The 19,922-nt window shown below is 32.3% G+C and overlaps 1 protein-coding gene across 3 annotated transcripts; it reads right to left on the bottom strand.

The window, feature by feature from the left end:
• Window positions 1-6,416: 6,416 nt before the first annotated feature.
• On the bottom strand, window positions 6,417-18,534 carry LOC128991871 (beta-galactosidase-like). 3 transcript variants are annotated; one of them, XM_054415116.1, is made up of 13 exons: window positions 18,421-18,534; window positions 17,013-17,225; window positions 15,904-16,076; window positions 14,645-14,795; window positions 13,343-13,406; window positions 13,004-13,098; window positions 12,100-12,283; window positions 11,294-11,512; window positions 10,353-10,468; window positions 9,547-9,801; window positions 8,933-9,061; window positions 7,898-8,104; window positions 6,417-7,230 (listed from the first exon to the last, which is right to left on the bottom strand). In XM_054415116.1, the coding sequence occupies exons 2-13, from the start codon at window positions 17,073-17,075 to the stop codon at window positions 6,997-6,999; spliced, it is 1,890 nt and encodes a 629-aa protein (XP_054271091.1). In that variant the 5' UTR covers window positions 17,076-17,225; window positions 18,421-18,534; the 3' UTR covers window positions 6,417-6,996. The 3 variants fall into 3 exon arrangements, with proteins under 3 accessions (XP_054271091.1, XP_054271089.1, XP_054271092.1); XM_054415114.1 differs by having other exon boundaries at window positions 18,374-18,466; XM_054415117.1 differs by lacking the exons at window positions 17,013-17,225; window positions 18,421-18,534 and having other exon boundaries at window positions 15,908-15,954.
• Between the last annotated feature and the right edge of the window lie 1,388 nt (window positions 18,535-19,922).

Raw genomic sequence — 19,922 nt, 5'->3', positions numbered from 1 at the left:
TAATGCCAAACATAATAATAGATCATTTGTTAAAGTGCACAGCTCTTGTAATAAATTGCATCCGAAAATAAAGTATATATAAAACCCATATGATTGACAACGTATTGAACGTTCAACTGCTGGTCTGGTTTGATAGTAAGGTAAGTTATATAGTACAACTAACAATATGTCTCTGTCAATCTCGTACTACTCTGTGTACACAGCAAAGTGACACAGAAGTGTGGAAATGACACCTGCTGATGGACTACATATCACACGCCCTGTACCTTCTCATGAGTGACAGTGAAGTGAGATGTATACGCCGATATAAAATATATATGTCTGTCAGTTTACCTTTCTAAACTGCAACTAGTGCTGCTATTATTGCTTGTTTTCTTGCTTCAATTTTACTACACCTACTACATGAAAATACAACGATTTTTTTTTAATATTTGGTACTTATATCTTAAACGTTGCCTCTAGTATATATTTTCTTTGCCATGGAAAAGCTCCTTTACATCCACAGACAACGAAGGAGGTTTTATTTAGACAATTCTAATGTTATACTGTCTTTAGTAAATTAAAAATGTATATGGGCAGTTTCTTTAGCTTAATACTAGTTGCATTGTTTAAAAGTGTGTGAATGGATTTAAAACTAAGCTAACTATAACTAATCCAACGTAATAATCTAATTTTGTCATGTTTTGTTTTGACGTCGTGTTACATTATTCCTTAATTACTTGAAAATTAACCGTTACTAGACCAATATCCACATTGATAGACCTTCCTTATTTTATAAATTGAAGTTCAGTCAGTTAATATAGTTAGTTTAAAATGTATATCTTCTTGATGTACGACATAGCATCTTCATTCAGAATCACTTAAAACTATTGTTTTACAATTTCAGATAACCGTTACAAAATATTTCACAAGATAATTATTTTTCACTTATATTCATTGGAGAAATTCCCAACATATTTTAAAATGTGGTGTATACTGGAGAACCAGCTGTAGTTTTCATGTCTGAAGAGAATTCTTCAGACAAAACCTTGAGACAAGTATTAATGGATGCGACCTGGTGGATTGCTTGGACACAAAACGTTTCACTCAGACACAACTGTTGTGTAGTTGTAAGTAAGATTAAAGGAATAATAAAGGGAGATCTTATTCATCTCTCTTGTTTATAGAGTTGTAATTTCAGTATTAAACTGTTTTATTCATTTTAGTTTGCTTCTTTTTTGGGTATAATATTTCTAGACTGTCATTACTTTCGATGCTACTTAATTTAAATGTACTATATTTTGTATCGTATTCGTAATGTATTTATTTAACTCACTTTATTATTTAGTTATATATTTTCGATTTTTTTCATTAGTTTAAATAATAGTATTAAGCTTTGCTTAGTAGATAGTAAACATTGTAATTAAAAAACAAATCCAATATAGGTAGTAAATGCTTAAGTATTCTAAATATAAAACATACAAATTGATTATGAAATTTCTAGTTTTAAACAATAATCCTTCTCAAACTACCTAGATAAGTTTAAAATGAAAGTATTATTAAGGTTCCCTTTTTATCGTTAATTACACGTTATTCGACCTATTAGCTTTCACTTAATTAGATAGCTACTAATTGAAGTAAAAAGACAAAGTAGAGGATGACAAAGAGAGCACGCAGAGAGGTAATTTGGTCTTCTATAATTAACCTTTTGGCTTACAGAGCGCTTCCTAACAGCTGGGGATCAAAAGAGGGTCCTTTCTTTATTTAATGTCACCTTTAAAAATTAACGGAAATTGGTTTGCTATTTAATAAGTGTGATGACTTTTTTGTTGTGGACCTACTAATTGCAAGAGTGAACACAAAAAAAAATGTTCTTTCCAGTAAATGCAGTCACTTTTTTAAGAACTTATAAAAACATCATACATTTTTTACTTGGTCTGATATTAGGGTTCCCTCTCGTCACTGTTAAATCCTTGAATCTTTGAGACAAAAAAGTTTTCTGACAAATAAATATATTAGTTCTGGGACGTATCGTTTGGATAAGTATAAAAAATTATGTATTAAACGCTAATGTCACCTGTATGCAAACCTCTACTAGAAAATAATGTTGAAATACATCTTTTGTAAAATAATTATAAGTATTGTGTTTGCTAAGTGATTAAACGCATTAGATTAACCGGAGAAAGTAGTAGTATTTTGTAAAAGAAAATGTAGAAGGGTTTGACGAATAATATCTAATCATAATTTATCTTTTAACCTTTATAGAAAACTGGTAGTAGTACTAGGGAAACAAAAATGGTAGCCTCTCTAACCAATGTTTCGTAAAATTCTTTGAAAACAGAGATTTATTTTACCAGGAGCATTGTTAAAACTTTTTGTAATGGTTTAAGGTGGTTGGAAATAGTGTTAGTTAACAATATATCCCATATGCACATAGTATAATGTATATTAACATTACTAAGCTGCACAGTACACACCTCTGACATCACTGGTTTTAAAGCGTAGTATTTCTCCGATAAGTCAAGATTAGTAATTTCGTATTTCACCTGGTCTTCTTCCATTAAAAATTACAATACATAAAAGAATGTCATTACTTTCCTTGAGGCACTGCTAATTTCAGGTAAAAGGTTCTTTTTTGACTACTTTGTTATAGGTTGTGTTACTGCTCGTTTTAATATAAATTGCACTTACAGTGGAGATATTACACGAAATTACATAAACGTCAACGTAAATTTTACAGCAACCTGAAACATTATTATTATTGAGCCAGACATTTCACCGTGTTGTCCATCTTCAATTAAAATAAATAAGATGGAAATTTACTTGATAAGACCAACCAATAATACAAATATCCATTTGCATGCTGGACATAAAAAAATAATAAAGGGCTTGTTGAGTACGAGATTAAAGAGGCTAGTCAATGTCTTGGAGTTCTAGGTTCAAATCCCACCATTTACAAATCTCCATTATCAATGTAATAATTTCATAACCCAGTAATTTGAGGTTAATTTTGAACATTAGTTAAAGTTTGAGAGCTTAAATACTCGGGGTTGTTACTTTTGGACAAAAAGAATTTAACATAGCTGGTAGAATTTCTACTCAAAAACCTTTTACATGAAAACGTATATTGGAGGTATTATTTCGTTACAGTGTTGGATATTGGTTTTGGATATTACTCTTACACAATACACATCAAAACTTATTTATTTCTACTTAATAAATGCTATTTTCTTACACACAGGGGGTGTGCAATGAGGAAAACCACGTGGTATTTCCTGAGATGCCGGATATAAGTGGGGGGGGGGATGTTTGTCATCTTTGTGAAAAATATTACTTTCTGGTCGTTTTCAAAACAAGAGACATTCTCTCTAACATGACAGTAAATTGGATACCTCTGATCTGGGTTGTTCAACCGTTGGTAAAGTCGCTTTTGTAACTTGCTTCGTGTAGATAGACCATCAGTTATTGGATGTCTATACAATACATCTTTAATATATACAGCTTATACCTAAAAGAGACACTTTATATTTTTTTATTAGTTCTAAAAGATGAAGCGAAAAGTAAATTTGTTTAACACATTCATACATATTTGAAATGATAAAAATCATGTATGAATTTCTTAGTTGATGCTAATAATACAGTCAAACGATTGTACAATGGTCGAGGTTTTACTTATTTCGTATATATTTGATATCCAAGCGAGATTCGTTCTAAAACGACAAGATTTTTAAAACTTTCTTTTGCTTATTGATTTTATTTCTAGATAAAAATACATTTTTACATAGAGAGAATTAAGTAACAGCTTGTGCTAAAGCCTTTTAATTTTAGAAAACCTTGAATGATTTTCACGAATTTATTTATTGAAATACTTTGATCTCAGTGATTTAGTGAATTGGAAATTGGAGGGTGTGTGACAAAAGAAGTAATCAGTGTAGCCGAGGGGAACTTACAAATTTGGAAGGACGCCTAAATTGGCGGGAAAAAGACAAGAGCCGCACACAAAGAGACATCCAGGTTAATTGGACGTTGTTCTTCAACTGTCGCGTTTAGGCTGAGTTAGTTCTTTCACGTTAGAGATCAAACTTGAACTGTTTGTAAAGGTCGATGTTTTAGAAAATTAGATGCAAGCAGTTCATTTATAACTTTTCTTTTAGCTTAGACTGCTAAGCTAGCTGCTAAGTCACTGATGCTATTCAATTATATAAATTGTTGTTCATCTCACAGATGCCTACCCATGTCCTTGTTCAACTTATACTGCATAGCTTACTAAATAAAAAAAAATACAAACTGTATTGGGGCTTATAGATTAAACTAAATTACACACATTTAAATTTAAATTATCAATTATTATGACGCATTTCTATGTTAATATTGTTAGAGTTAAGCTATACCCTAGGAAAAAATTTTATATTATTTAAAAAGTCTGTTTATTTAATTTATAGTGTTTCCAACTATCTATGCATCGCTATGATCATCAATGCTTTTGTCATGAAAAAATACATATTATATTAGTGACACCAAAAACCAAATAATATAACCTGAAGTAATATTGCTACACAAATTGTTCACACATAAAAATCTCATAATCATTAATAAATGTTTTTATTACAACGTCAATTGTATTATAAATGCAGTTTGTGCAGGCGAAAAACAAATAACATAGTTTTCAAGTCTTGGGAGAATTTCTTAGACAAAACACGTGGCAAGTATTAATGGATGCGACCTGGCGGATTGTCTTGGACACAAAACGTTCCATCGTTCACTCAGACACAACTATTGTGTAGTTGCAACTAAGATAAAACATAACAGACAGTCTGTGTCTGAATCGAAATATCTCGGCGTACCTGTATTGTATAGTTACATCCATTAAACTTATATTATCAATTGTTTATTATTGTTCCTATAAGTCTAAACCTAGTGCTTCACTACGTTCTTCATTAGATGAAATTTAATTCAACTGATTACATGAACTTATTATGTAGTAGACAATTTTCATTGAAATATTGTTTATATTTGTTAATTTAGTTATGGTCTTTTCGGAAAAACAATTGGTTTAATTTTTGCAAACGCAATTGTTTCAAATGACTTACTTATTTTTAAATCCATAAACTTTGTTTTGTACACTTTTTTACAGTCGTAGATAGACTATATCTAAAACAAAGTAGCTATCATGAAACAAGTAAATGCTCATTATAAATAAGAGTTTATAATGCTTATATTATTATTGATAGAGACTGTATTGAGCCATTTAAGTCAAGGTCCTAAGAATTCTATTTCAATATAAACTGACTCCAGCTAAGGGTGATTACAATTAAAAAATCTTTAACCGTTGAATAGTCATACTTAGAATTTATCTTGATAAATTATCAATTTACACCAATGATGGAATAACAGTTTGAGGATATTAAGATAGTAGTATCTAGATAACAAGATAGTATTATATTATATGATGAGGCGGATTCAGGATCCCGGCACGACAACCAAAGCTTATTGTGCATTCCCCACTTGCCCAAATACTAGGTAAGCCTATACAAGCCTATACCTAGCTTCCTTGCGATCTACGAAATTTCCAAGTCGAAACTCCCGGTTGTCATTGATGATTTACAGAGAGTGCAGACGTTTCCTGAAATAACCGTGTCCTTTTAGTAATGAGAGCAAGTGCCTGTTTGACCTGCAACTTCAGCAGCCACAATGGGTAGAGGGCGCTAAATTATGAGTGCAGCTTATTGCCAAGTGGTTGTCCAGAACTATTTTACCATTATAAACAGAATAATGGCAAAAGAAGAAGTAAACTCAAAACCTAGAATGAAGAAGAGGGTGGATCTGGGTGTTTGCTAGGGGAAATTGGGATCACCAACCTACAAGAGGCCTTCCGTGGGGTTGACGGACTCCTGAAGGGAAATGTAAACAAGTTAATAAGAGCACTATCCTGAATCAAAACATTTTCTAATTAAATTACTGTCTACTTTTACAAAGGCATTTTCTAGTGAACCTTTTTCGGAGGATCATGACCTCAAATGTGGTATTACGCTTCTATAATAAATAACCCTAATTTTAAAAATGAATTCTATCACATAAATTAGGTGCCTGCATGGATTTCTACAATGTAAAAACTACTATTTATAAGATGAGAAATTATTAAATAATTCAATGTAAAAAAAATTCAATTAATTTTCCCATTTCGCTTGGTGTCAAACCCCTAGCCGAGCTAGCTTTTTAATTGTTGATGGACATTATTGGTTGATTTCAGCGGAAAACAACGTTGGATTTACAACATTGTCATTTTGATTATAAGTTGATCAATTGCTATTCATTATTTACAACTCTTGAAACATGTCTTTCAAAATACCCTCTTTTTCAATGCTACCAGGTAAAATGCGCAAAATCAATATTTCTATTAAAATGTAATAAAAGGTTTTGACAACATACAAAATACAATTTCACATAATACATATCTTTACTTACTAAGCAATACCTCTCTTGGTTAGGACTTGTTATAAAAATGAATATAATTAACGTGATTTTTCTACGTTGACGTCGAATTATATTAACTATTAGCTTTTACGTAATAAGAGAGTTACTAGTTAAAGTGAAAAGACAAAAATGAGGATGACAAAGAGAGCACGCAGAGAGGTAATTTGGTCTGCTATAATTAACCTTTTGGCTTACAGAGCGCTTCCTCACAGTTGGGGATCAAAAGAGGGTACTTTCTTTATCTAATGACACCTTTACAAATTAACGGAAATTGGTTTGCAATTCATTTAATAAAGTGCAGATTTTCTCGTAGAGGTTTTTTTGTGAGACAGATAAGATAAGAGACAAGCATATTGACAACAAAAATATTGTTTCAAATAAGTTTTATATACTTAGGTACTGATTCATGTTCAACATATGTGCATTGGATTATTCAATTTGGATTGAAGTTATACAACTATAGATTGGACTCATAAAATATATAAAAAGTTATATTTTTTTCAAATAACTTGTTTACAAAAAACTAACGTTCTTCATGTTTTCCTAAACATACACCACTGATATTTTCATTGTATCAGAGTCTGTTACTGACTGTGTTTTGTTAAGTACCGGTTTATCCACTAGGCTGATGGTTCTGTTTGGGTGTTCTTTCTCCAGTTCCAGTATGACGAACACGTTGTCCTGACGTAGGTAAGGTGCAGGAAGGTACAGAGTAATCTGGGGACCTAAGGAAGGCCAGTAGCGTCCTAGGTTGATGTCATTCACGTACAGCACGCCCTGTAAACAGTCAGGTTGAATAAGAGATTAACCTAAATGGTGAAATTTAGGGTTGCGATTCCAGTCTTAGTTTAACGAAAACGTTTACAAGGGGAGAATCAAAAGGTGCAGGTTCACGTCTGTATTGGGTATAATTCTGATTTTAACATCCACCCTTGCTAGAGAAGGAACAATAAGGTGAATATATTAATATATTGATAATTATAGTTCAGACCGAAATATTTTGAGTTTAATAGATCTTTTGCTGAAGATTCAATAAACAATGTGTGTTTTACTAACTTTAAAATTAATTTGGCAAAATGAAATTTTATTGTGAAATTAATAGCCACTTTTCAACAATAAAGGCAGTTTTAGGGAGGGTTAAACGTTTTTAAGGGTTTGTTTGAGAGTTCAAACTTAATTAAGGCAAATTAAGTTATAAAATCGCATATTTTCGTTACTGTTTGAAAATACAAATTTTCATAACAATAACAACTTTTCCAGCACTTTGTAGATAGATTCCTCTCATATTACTTTCTGTTCTTCTCTAAAACATTATCTGTTAATTTTTTGTTTTCGTTTGTATAGCAACTAAGTAAATTGCTCTGAAAATCCGGAAGAAAATTGCTAAACAAGCTTAAATAAACACACATTTCGTTTATATTCCGTTAGTCAGTATCTTCAATACCTTCCCCCAGCCAGTCATGTCCACGAAGGTGTCGCTGGGAGGCTGACCAGAGTTGGGCAGTTGGAATGTCCCGCTATAGAACGCTGGGAGCTGCACATTAGTAGAGGTTGGTAGACCTGGGATGGACGACACGTTGGTCATCGGATACCCGGTGTGTCTCCAGGGTCCAAGAGGTGATCCGTTCAGGGTGACGTTACCGAGAATACCCTGCAGTTGAAGAGAAACTAGTAAACAATTCAATTTATTGAAATTCTTCAAGTTGTTTTCCAAAAGTAAGCATAGGTAGGTTTTAATTTTACTTTTTGAATGTGCAAAAGATTCAATTTAGCACTGTAGTAGTTCCTTATAATAAGAGAACATAAAATCTAAATTATTTGTTAGATTGTAGGGTTCAAATATATGCTTGACATTATATCCATTCTGTACGTTATAAATTAGTTAGTTGTATTTTAGATACTAAGAATTAACTCTGGACTAAAATTGGTCACATTTGATTCGATACTGAGTATTCTAACAACTTCAAAATTAAACTAAAACTCTCTCCAAAAAATACAATGATGCCTAATCTAGAGGTTAAATACCTTGTTGCCAACGTAACCATTGGTAGTCTCAATAGCTACATATACGAGCGACAACCACGTCTAGGCTTGACAATGACACCACAAGTGTGACGAAACCGGTAGCCATTTAAAACTGCCAAGAATTACGTTGGCAACAAGGTATTTAACCTCTATATTAGTAATTGTTAAGTAATTTGTAAGGCACCACCTCAGTTATGATGTCATTCGTCATTTAATTTAAAACATAACATTTTATGAGATTCATGTCCGAGAATGACAGTTTGATAGCCTTTGTGTGAAGAACGATAAAACACATATTAAATGACAAAAATATATTAACATACCTATCATCAATTATAAAATGTGATCAATGAACTGCTGATAAAACAATTTTATTAGCCGACTATTTGACTTACCCAACTACTAAAATAAGAATGTGCTTGTACACATTTCTTAACACATTGCAGTGATTTACCTTAAGGTCAGTCATATTGCTATAGTTTATGTGGCCTTGGTTTTCTACCAGTAAGGACAACAGAGTGCCAGTATTTGAAATGTACATAGAAGAAATGCCTTCCGTTCTTCTTAGAACTCCCTTTAAAACCTGGAATAAAATTATAAGATTTAAGAAATATTACTTGAAGTGGTAATAAATCCATGGGAATATTTTAAGTTTTACAAAAATACTCGTATTCATATATCAATGATACCCAGGTCAAACTTGAAATAATAAACAGCAATTATTAGCAATTATCAGCAATATCAGCAATTATCAGCAATAAATCTTCAATTATTAGTATATGTTCACATATACTAGCACTAAAACCAGTTAAGACTTTCGTAATCATATTTTACTGTCAAATTATGTAACAAAGACAAGAGTATTGTTTACTCAGAAATACAATAATTATTTATAGTTTGAAAATTTCAAATCAAATAACTAACGTGTATTGTCTTGGTTTTTTTAAGTAGGTTGGTTGTAAATGATTATTGACAACAATAGTTTACAATTAAAATTGTACAAAAACATATACAATACTCATACGCTCTGGGTATATACAAAATCAAATAAGTTAAATGACATCTTACCTTGTCTACATAAACATACGTTCTGTCATGTATCCTTCCAATTTGTAGGAGTCTGAGTTTCGTTGGAGGTAACGAAGCTTCATACAACATAAACCCACTGTAGAGCTCAAGTGACTCCAAGGTTTGTGGTTTGTCGAAATATCCAAACGGGATACCAGCAGCGGAGTTGAAGAGTGACGTTTTAGGATCCAGTTTGACAACTCCATAATTAAATGGAGGATTGTCATCAACATGTAGGTCCAAAGTTTGAGTGAACTGCAAAAAAGATCATGTTGACCTACTATTGCTAAAATATTGGTATAGAGAACTAAAGGTAATATATATATATATACGTCCTTGGAGGATTGTGTTTTTAGGGTAATGGTGATCTAAACAAATTATAATTATTATATGAGCAATGAGCAAACTCTTCTTGGAAATAAATTAATCATATCCATTATAAAATTGATAAACTCATCTTTATAGTTTTATACAGTGATTAAAAAATATGGTTTATCAAAAATATATAGTTTATAAGCTTTAACAATATTTACACTAGGCCTACAGAATTTAAATTCAAAATTTAATGTTAATTTAATAAATTAAAGTTTTCATCATTTGGAAGTTTAGCCCAGCATTGAAGAACTAAACGTTGCGTATGAGAAAGAATGTAATATCTGTAACACAATTAATACCCTTATTTCAACCTACAATGTTTTTTTTTTAGGTCGGTATAAGTAAACAATGATATAATTTAATATTCTAATGCACACAGAGTATATGTAACGATATGTAACGTAGTATATAAACATAACTTAACTGCACACCTCTGCAAGCACTGCTTTTATGGCGTAGTATTTCTCCGTTAAGTTCCCAGACTCGGAAATTGGAGCGTCATAATCATAAGACGTAATCTGCGGCGAGTAAGGTGGGTTATTTGCACCTAAAACATGTTTGACACTCAATTTAAAACTAAACTGATGACGGCTGCAGATTCGAGCAAGTCTTCCAAACAAGCTGGATTCACTATCGTATTTTATAATATATAGACGCATGTATTTTCTACTGATTTGAAAACCTGTTTAATGCCATGACAGAAAGATTTAATTTGATTTAAACTATGATTTCTTGTACATTATTATGAATGATTTGTTTTTACACCGGTTTGAGTAATAGATAGGGAATATTTATCAGTAGCTTACTGTATATGTATTAGTATGATTTGAACAGAGAGTAAGAGGTACACAAGCAACTATAAGATATGCACCTTAAAGCTTAAACATTAACCCAATTAATTTTATCAGAATCGAATTCAATGTAGAGGTGAAATAGTAGTAAAAATGTAAGATCACGGTCAATATTTTACTGAACATTATCTAATCTAGTTTTATAGATTCATGGCTTTATCCAACCAAATAGTTGGTGGTCTTGGAAAAGAAAAAAATACAGATGAAAAAACACTAGTCGCAATAGTTAAACTGTTCATTCTGCATGTATAAAATTTCCTCAAACACAAGGAGGTTTTTACTGATACAAATTGCTTAAGGTCGATGACCCATTTAATATTCTATAAGGGAAAATCTTGTAGTTACAGATTTTACCAAACTTGGTATTTAAATGAAATGAATTTAAAAATGACTTTTTTGAGGTAAAGCTAGAGCTGCCGAGTCCCCTGCCACTGAACCTCTAAAGATAAATGAAATATTTATTTGATTAAATAACACTATATTAAATAAGTAATTAAACTTATAAATGTCTCCAGCCAAACCTGAGGTGAATCCAAAGTTTGTGCCACCGTGGAACATGTAAAAGTTGAATGAAGCGTTGGAGTAGAGCAGCTGTCTGGTAGTGTTGACTACAGATTCTATACTTCCCCCAGCCTCCATGTCGCCCCAGTGGGTCAACCAGCCGGGGTAGAATTCTGAGTTGACAAGGGGTCCATGTGGCTGAATCTTCCGAAGATCTTCAAAGGCTTTGGTGACATTTCCTGTAATTTTCATTTATGTATTACCAGTAAAATAATATAGCACTTCTTAAAACAGCTTCTGAAATTGTTGCTTTTTAATAAAGAAACATAGAATGAGAATGTAAATATGCTAAACCCTTTTAACATTAAGTTTATCGAGTAAACATCAGTAAGTAGGTGTGTATTGGTCTTGTGTGTGTTAGTGCAGTTGTTGGAGTTAATTTGAAAATTATCTTGTGAAAATCTTGGAACTACTACTTAAATAAGCATGATATTACATCGGTAGGTTTGCTTCAACCTCAACAACTAAGTTTATAATTTGTTTTATACAATACATCTATCTTATAGGATATTCTTCTATAAACGAATCATCAAATTCTCTTGGTTTTCACAAAAAAAAACTAATACAACGAACTCTAAACCAAATAAGTTATTACTTTGAAGCTAAACGTGTCAGAAATTAAAACTATCACTTAGGTTTTCCAGAAAAAAACATGAACTACAATTTACTGTTTTAACTATACTTCAGATAACACACTCGAAATATATCAAGAAAACGGGCCTTTTATGGATATACACCTAGATATAAAGTCCCAGAAACATTTTACCTACTGTCCCGAAGTCCACTGTAATGAAAACCCCTCGAATAGGTCCGCATTTTAGGTAACCGCTGTCATTCCCGTCCGTGGTGAACAGTACTGCCTTGTCTCCTATGTAGCTTCTGAACACATCTCTCAGCCAAGCTGTATACGAGTGGTCACAGGCCCAGTAGCTACCGTACTCGTTCTCTACCTGTAACATACGTAAAGGTGGGGATAAAAATACCACAGACCTCAAGGTGTGTGGAGGGGGGTTAGGATTCCTCCAGCCTCGAGAAAAACTTGGTACACTGATTTGGGACCGTTTGTGACAATCTTAGTGAGTATTCTTGCTAAAAAGTGGTTTTATGTTTGCTGTTGTTTGTTGGTGGATGACATTGATTTGCCGGAAAAGCTTAATTCTTCTCGTCAATTTTGATTACGGGCATGACGGAGTTATGTGCTCATACTTAAGTGTCGTTTGCTGTATATATTTTCGAAGGAAGACTATACAAACATAATAAATAGCAAACATAACATTATATAACAAACCGCACAGGAAACTCAAAAATAATAATATATGTTTGTAAAGTTGTTGATTCCCTGTTCGGAAATCAGAGAAGATCATCTAATCATTGTATAGGTGTGCCTTTAGATTCAGAACTACTGCAGATGTAAACTATTTTACCCTAAATTAGGATATGTATCGTATCTTACCTTTTAAAATGATATACAAACCTAATTTGTATTGTTTAATATCCCGTATGTGCGTTAGACGACAGTTTTGTAGTGTTTATAAAAAAATACATGTATAACGTAGGACTAAATGATCACTAATATATATGTAAATGGAATTAAATGTAGAATAATTTTAAGTTTGTTAATAATATTTTTTACATATGCCCTACTTATATTTTAATGTTTAGGGGCCTACCTGCACCATGATAACAGGTCCTCCATTTCCATACAACAAAGGCTGTATCCTTGGCATTAACTGTGATAGCCAAGTATAAACATAATGTGTGTGACCTATAAACCAAATTATAACATTACATATAATAAAGCATGGTGAAACGACAAAATATACATTACTAACGAAACATTCATTCAGCTAACGGACAAGCTTAACACTATTTAACTGCTAGTAACGTAGCAATAATCATTGATAAAGCATACATTAATTTGGTATATACTGTACACTTTATATTCAATAAATATATTTTTTTATTTTGCACATTTTACGAGTTTATATTAAGTAATAAATAAAACTTACTCGACTCATTTGTCCTTAATCCCATCTCAGGATTTTCGTGTAGTAGCCATGGAGGATATCCACCCTAACGACAAAAATAAGAATTACTATCAAAATCTTAGTAGGATAAATTTGAGCTAATAACGAATATAAGAATAGTTATTTGTGTAACTAGTGGTGAAAGTGGCACTTTGCTGCACACGAGAGCAATGTTTACGCACGAGCCGCAGGCGAGTGCGGAATGATCTCGAGTGCAGCAAAGGCCTTTTTCACTCGTGTTACACATTATATTTTTCCTACAGTTACTATAAAGCATATAAATAATTAGTCTTTCAAACACTATACAACACGTTTTTAGGTTCAGCTAGCAACACAAATGGTGCCCTAGAGAAAGTAGTACCCGTGGTCCGTATCACTCCGCTATTTTTCCTCGACAAGAAATGTGCTCCGCGTTTTGAGAATATAGTTCCGTATGTTTTTGTAATTTGAAGTGGTTTCCACGCCAAAAAAAAAAATGCTTTAATGGTATGTTCTTGTTTATTAAGATCGTAGGAATGTTTTAAAAACGTTTAAAAGAAAAGTCCAGAAAGTTCAGAAATACCGAAACTATAAACACGAAATGACAGGTTAAATCGTAGTTATAATAGTCAATCAGCTGCTCATAGTATTATTATCTTTAAGTGTTGCCAACCTATTTCCAAGCGTACACGGATTACGTGCATAATAGAACCACGCTGTTTTGTGTTGTTTCGTTGGAATCCTGATGTGCGGCAAAGTATAAACCGTGCGGCAAAGTATAAACCGTACGGCAAAGTATAAATATGCAGCAATTAGCAGCTTTCTGTGCTATAAACAGTACAAGGAAGCCAACTTTGTCGGGTGACTGTAGGAAAAATATATTTTTCCTACAGTTACCTGAGAAAGTGGGCTTCATTGGACTGATTATAACACGCAAAGTAGCTAATTGCTTTTGCAGCACAATTTTTTTTGCCGCAATCCAGTATTCCAAAACTGTGTGTTTAAATATACCTATATACCACTAGATTAAAATTTTCAAGAGGAAAACTTATTTTACACTTTTTTAATAAAAAAAAATTATGTTTGAGAACGAAAACCTTACATTTTTATTTTCTATAACTAATCGGTATTCTTCCTAAAGTATTTAGTATTAATTGTTCTATCGTGGTTGGCTATGAGTAAAGTCATATATATAATTATAATTTAAGGTTTTTGGCAATTCAAGCCTTTTATGTGAGTTAAACTGACAGGTTTTGTAAGTTAAAAATAATTCTACGAAGAATGCATCTAAGAAAATAAACTTACGAAGTCCCTCTCTGCACATATATACGGTCCAGGTCGTAAGATAACGAGCATGTTTTCCTCCTCAGCTATTTTTATGAAATGCTCAAAGTCATTTTGTCCAGAGAAATCGTATTTCCCTTTAACCGGCTCGTGGCTTTTCCATTCAATGTACCTGAAAACCCCATTTTGTATTTGCTTTCCTATACTAAACGTGCTACCCATGAATACATAATAAGCATGGGTAAACATAACATACAATTCTAAGAATTTTTATCTTATACTGTATGAAAAATACTGAAGAGTTATTTGATCATAAGAAATACTTTTTGCAGCATGATTTTGCAGCATATCTTTTTAACAAATTTCATAGAAAATTTATCCAATGTTAACTTATAAATATACAATCCAAGCTTTCTAAAAATAAATTTCAAACAACCTTAAAATATGTCTAAACAAGATAAAAATACCCCCGCCGCAGCAAACCTGACGCCTAAGCGAATTTCCATTTGGCTGAATTGATTTTCAATTGATCTATTTAAATAACATTAGGTTTAACGAGTACCTAGGTTTGCTGCTACAAGGAAACTAATAAAGTGTGTGTTTTAAGTAAAATAATTATTGCTTAATATAAAATGAATATATTTGCCAAGTTTGATCAAAAGATATCCATAAACAAGCAAACTACAACATTTTACAATATTCTCCATAAGAATAACATGGGAATTTTTAATTTACAATTTTTTTAGTTTTCTCCGTAACCAATAACCGTATAAAAACACTTTGATATACTGAATTGTTTGTTTTTTTAAGCTCTTTAAGAAGGTTTAGAGAAAAATTGGGAAATTTTGTGTTTTGATGGTCAAAAGTGAGAAAACCCAATTTTTACCCCATAAAACCCCCCATAAAACCCTGTTCCCATGGTCCGATCATGCTGGATCGCGAACTCATTCAAGTTTATCCCGCCTTACACCTTCAAACCAAATTTCATCAAAATCGGATAAAAATTACTCAATTTATCGTGTTCACGGATATATATATATATATATACATATATAAAAATTTTAACGAGTGGTGTTTTTGGCCTCTGGGGACATCAAAATTAAAAAGTAAATCGGTCCCGGGCCTAAGTCTTACCATGAGACCTACGGTAATAGCTACTTCCCTATAGGGAAATTCGCTAAAATATAAAGATACAATGTAAAACTGTTGAAATGAACACAAACCAACTTGTGGTCATAAATGAACAATAAATTACTAAATATATTAAACATGTCACTTACGTACACACAGCATTGAGTCCGGCAGCGCGGTATTTTTGAATTCTATCCCGCCAATACATGGATGGTACCCGGAAGTAATGTAGAGAACCGGAAATGTACCGGAAAGGTTTGCCATCTTTGAGAAAAACATCATGTTCATAATCAATTTCAAAGCTTCTTTGTTGATATTTCACCTGAAAGTAGCCCACATAGTTGTATCATTAAATAATTAATGTATTGTTATTCATGTAAAAGTAGGGTTTGTATGGTGCTGTGGATCTAATTGTAGATATTTCCTGTTCAAAAAATGGCATGGTGTTTGCCTAAATACTTAATTTATAACAATTATTGAATACAGTTTCCGTTTCGTTTAGTTATGATTAAGTATTTATTATCATAGTTGAATTGTTTTAATACACTTTGGTTAATAAGTCGATTGATTTACTAACACTACTAATTTTATTTTGCTAACAGAGTATGCAGTGACGAAAGTTATAAGTCACCATCGGGTGACGTACAGACGATGTTCAGTTTCAAAACATACCTTCCAAAGAATTTACTCTATTAATACTATTCTAATAACTAAATTCGGCTGAACCTTTGTGGTTTTATATTAATCAGAATAGTTAATCGTATAATATTTTTCATTTTCTAGTTTCTATTTGGAATACTGATCAGTTTGCACCAAATTAGTGTTATAATAACGATAGGTATCAGACCTAATGTAATAAAAACGGAAAGCTATAATATTTAAAATCTGGCTTACTTTAAGTCTACTAGACTTCATGTATTACATGATGTTTATTTTTATCATGAGATAGTATGGTAAAAAGTACAAGACCTATGTGTACCTAATCTTTACAGGTTTCCTACAGTTAAGATTGTAACATAATGTCATTTTTGCTTCTAAACCCGTATTAAAACCAGTAGTAATCCTAAAAAAAGTCGTACGTTACGGACACAAATAAACGCTCATTTACGGATAAAAAGTATTATACACCTAAAACAAAAGTAACATAACTGACATGTTTAATTGAGTAACAAAAGTCATGTATACATTAGACTTTAGACAACACACTAGTAAATAAATAAGTATAGTGATCTAAGAATGTCTAAGAATCTTTACTTACAAAACTCAGTGACAGCGAGCCAGGCAGACTTCCAAGTAGAAGTAGACACAACAGACTGATCATGGTCGGAGAGATAATGACTGTCACAATAATCAGTTTTCATCCAATAAACACTTCCGGCACATCAGCTGTTCAATACGTTACCATAATCAGCTGTTTACTCACACGACGATGTTAGCTGTCCAGACACACAGACGCCGACTGGAATGTTTCCTACGCCATTGACCTCAAGATCAATTACTGATTCATTCCAAGCATTGCTGTGTTTGGTATATGTTATAAGCTATTTAGACATTATTAGGATCATTCCCATTTCTTAGTATAACCATCCCTAAGAGCTACATTTTCGCTTGAGGAAATTTCCAGAGATTTATTTTTATCCAATTTCTTGTCTTTGTAATCATAAAAAATATTTTATTTATCTAGATTTAAACAGATGAGAGTTTTGGATTGAATATGAGGTGTAAATTCTATGTTAAAATTAATTTATTGATTACACTATTTGAATTTATTAACTGGAAAAATTATAGATCGATTCAGATTGATTTTCTTATCATTAGTTTGACAAATATGAAATTAGGAATGAGATGTATCTTTTTTACGGACTACTATTTATAAATTGACATTAAAACACATTCACAGCAATCTGACTTGTCTTTATTTACTTTAAGGGGTACCTATACACTTGTTATTCCTTTGTCGTATAACATGTTATATTATTATCTTTTCCTACAGTTACCTAACAATGTACATGTTCTCTCACTGATTTGAGAAAGCAAAGTGGCCAATTCGCTCATCAGTGAGACAATGTTAACATTGTCTCACTCTAATTACTTTGTCTCACTCCAGATTTGCAACGTGAAGGCACGAAATAGTGAGCGCGTAACATGCAGGCAACGTCGTATGCGCGCGAAATACGTTGGCAGCACTGGCTGTAAATCAGCTGGTCAGCTGATGTACTGTTGTATTTGTCACTTCACATTTTATGTTATATTAAAAGTTCAGTTCTGTATAAAAATAGGTTATGTTTCTTCACCAATTTATTTGTTTTATGGTAACTGTAGGAAAAGTATAATGTGCAACTCGAGTTCAAAGTACAATTGCCTCACTCGAGAAACCATTCCTCACTCGCCTACGGCTCGTGAGTAAGGATTTCTCTCGAATGATTCAATTGCTCACTTTTCTCACTAGTTGCACAAATAACTATAGGTTAATGTTATCTTTTTATGGAAGCATTGATTGAAAACACGTATAAATAATAAAAGAAATATTAATGTCAGTTTTAAAGTAAATATATCTTATTATATAGTAAAACAGAAAGAAGTATTGATTGAAAACTCTTCACACTATATATTATGTACCTGTATTATGTAAACTCCTTTAATTAGCATATTCAATCACAACTTACGTAAATCAAAACAGATTGAAGTGTGGGAAATATGACTACACTCGAGTAGTAACCGAACTGAACTGCCACCTTATTGCCTTATCAACTGGGTCGAACAGCTGTTGTTAACACAGCTGGTAAACAGCTGATTGGCACGCTCAGTCGTTTCAGTCTAAGTCAACAGTTGTTTCTTATTTGACCGTACAAATAATGAAGTTAGCAGAAACTGGTACACAAAGATGTACCGAAACTTCTTTCCGAAAGTAAATTAAGTTTCTAATGTTGTACAAATCTTAGCCTCAAACCTGTTGATCATAGTTAAAACGGCACTACACAAAATATTCATAGTTTTTTGATCACCTTAAATTAAATCCCTGCAAGGTATTGCTAATATTAACCAACAATAAACTAAATAGAACGTCCATCTATACTTATATAAAAAATAGATGGCGTGTGTATGTATGTGTGTGACTTTCTGTATGCTAATCAACAACGCTGGAATCACTGAACCAATTTAAATAAAATTAAGCACATAGAGGGTCCACATATCTAAGAATGTTTAGGCATATTCACTTCCCTGAGCTTAATTCGGGCTACACCCATGGATGTCCAAAGTTTTTAGGTGAGGTGTTCAAAAGTAAATATTGATATGTATCCATGACAGGATGGGAATACTCACAATGATTAGGTTTGCATTGACATTTCAATGTAAACAAATAGAGCTGTCAAAAGCTTACTTCACAATAGCCCCTGACCCAGGTCCCTGAGGTCCCGGGTTCAAATCCTGCCAAATCACCAATGGGTTTTATCTAAGTGATAATGCCGCAACCCCTAGGTCTAGTCTGAAGTAATGTGAAAAACAATCCCGGGCTCGTGCCTAGAGTCCTAGGAAAAGTAATGTTGACTTGGAAACTAAAAACAAATAAATTGTAATAAGTATTTTTGTATTAAGCTGGCAACAATCGGGTAAAAAATACTACTCCAGATAAAGAATGTCTGGGGGTTAATTAAGTTTCTTTAGATTCAGGTGGCTTTATAATTCTTTATATGTGACAACATTTAAAGTTTTCCTGAAAGATCTTTGACGCTTGACCATTTCCTGTTGTGTATTAATTTAGTGTATTTTTTTTATATATAAGTCCAAAGTGATATGTGAGTAGTTGCGTGATGAAGTTTTGTTAATGTGAATTAATTACCGATTTAAAAGATATTTTAAAATGTGTCTCTTATATAAGTGTGGCAATAGTACTAAATGATAATTTTTAATTAATTTTTAAGAGTTCTTGTCAAAAATGACTAGTTTCTAAATTTATATTATTTTAAAATACAAACCATTTTACCGTATAACACACAATAAAAACCACTCGAAGTATCTCAGTGGAATCGTATACATTTTATATATTCAGTTTTTACATAAAACCACGGTTGTCACTTTATTACATTAAAATACTACATAAGTGCTAGACAATTAACTCGCCAGAGGAAAAATGCTTACCATCCGTGAAATGAGAATTACAGTTCCA

The sequence above is a fragment of the Macrosteles quadrilineatus genome, unplaced genomic scaffold (assembly GCF_028750875.1).
Source record: "Macrosteles quadrilineatus isolate MER2022 unplaced genomic scaffold, UCM_ALF_1.0 Scaffold_4__1_contigs__length_99947679, whole genome shotgun sequence".
Classification (NCBI taxonomy): Eukaryota; Metazoa; Arthropoda; class Insecta; order Hemiptera; family Cicadellidae; genus Macrosteles; species Macrosteles quadrilineatus.
This window is presented reverse-complemented; position numbering and strand designations above follow the sequence as displayed.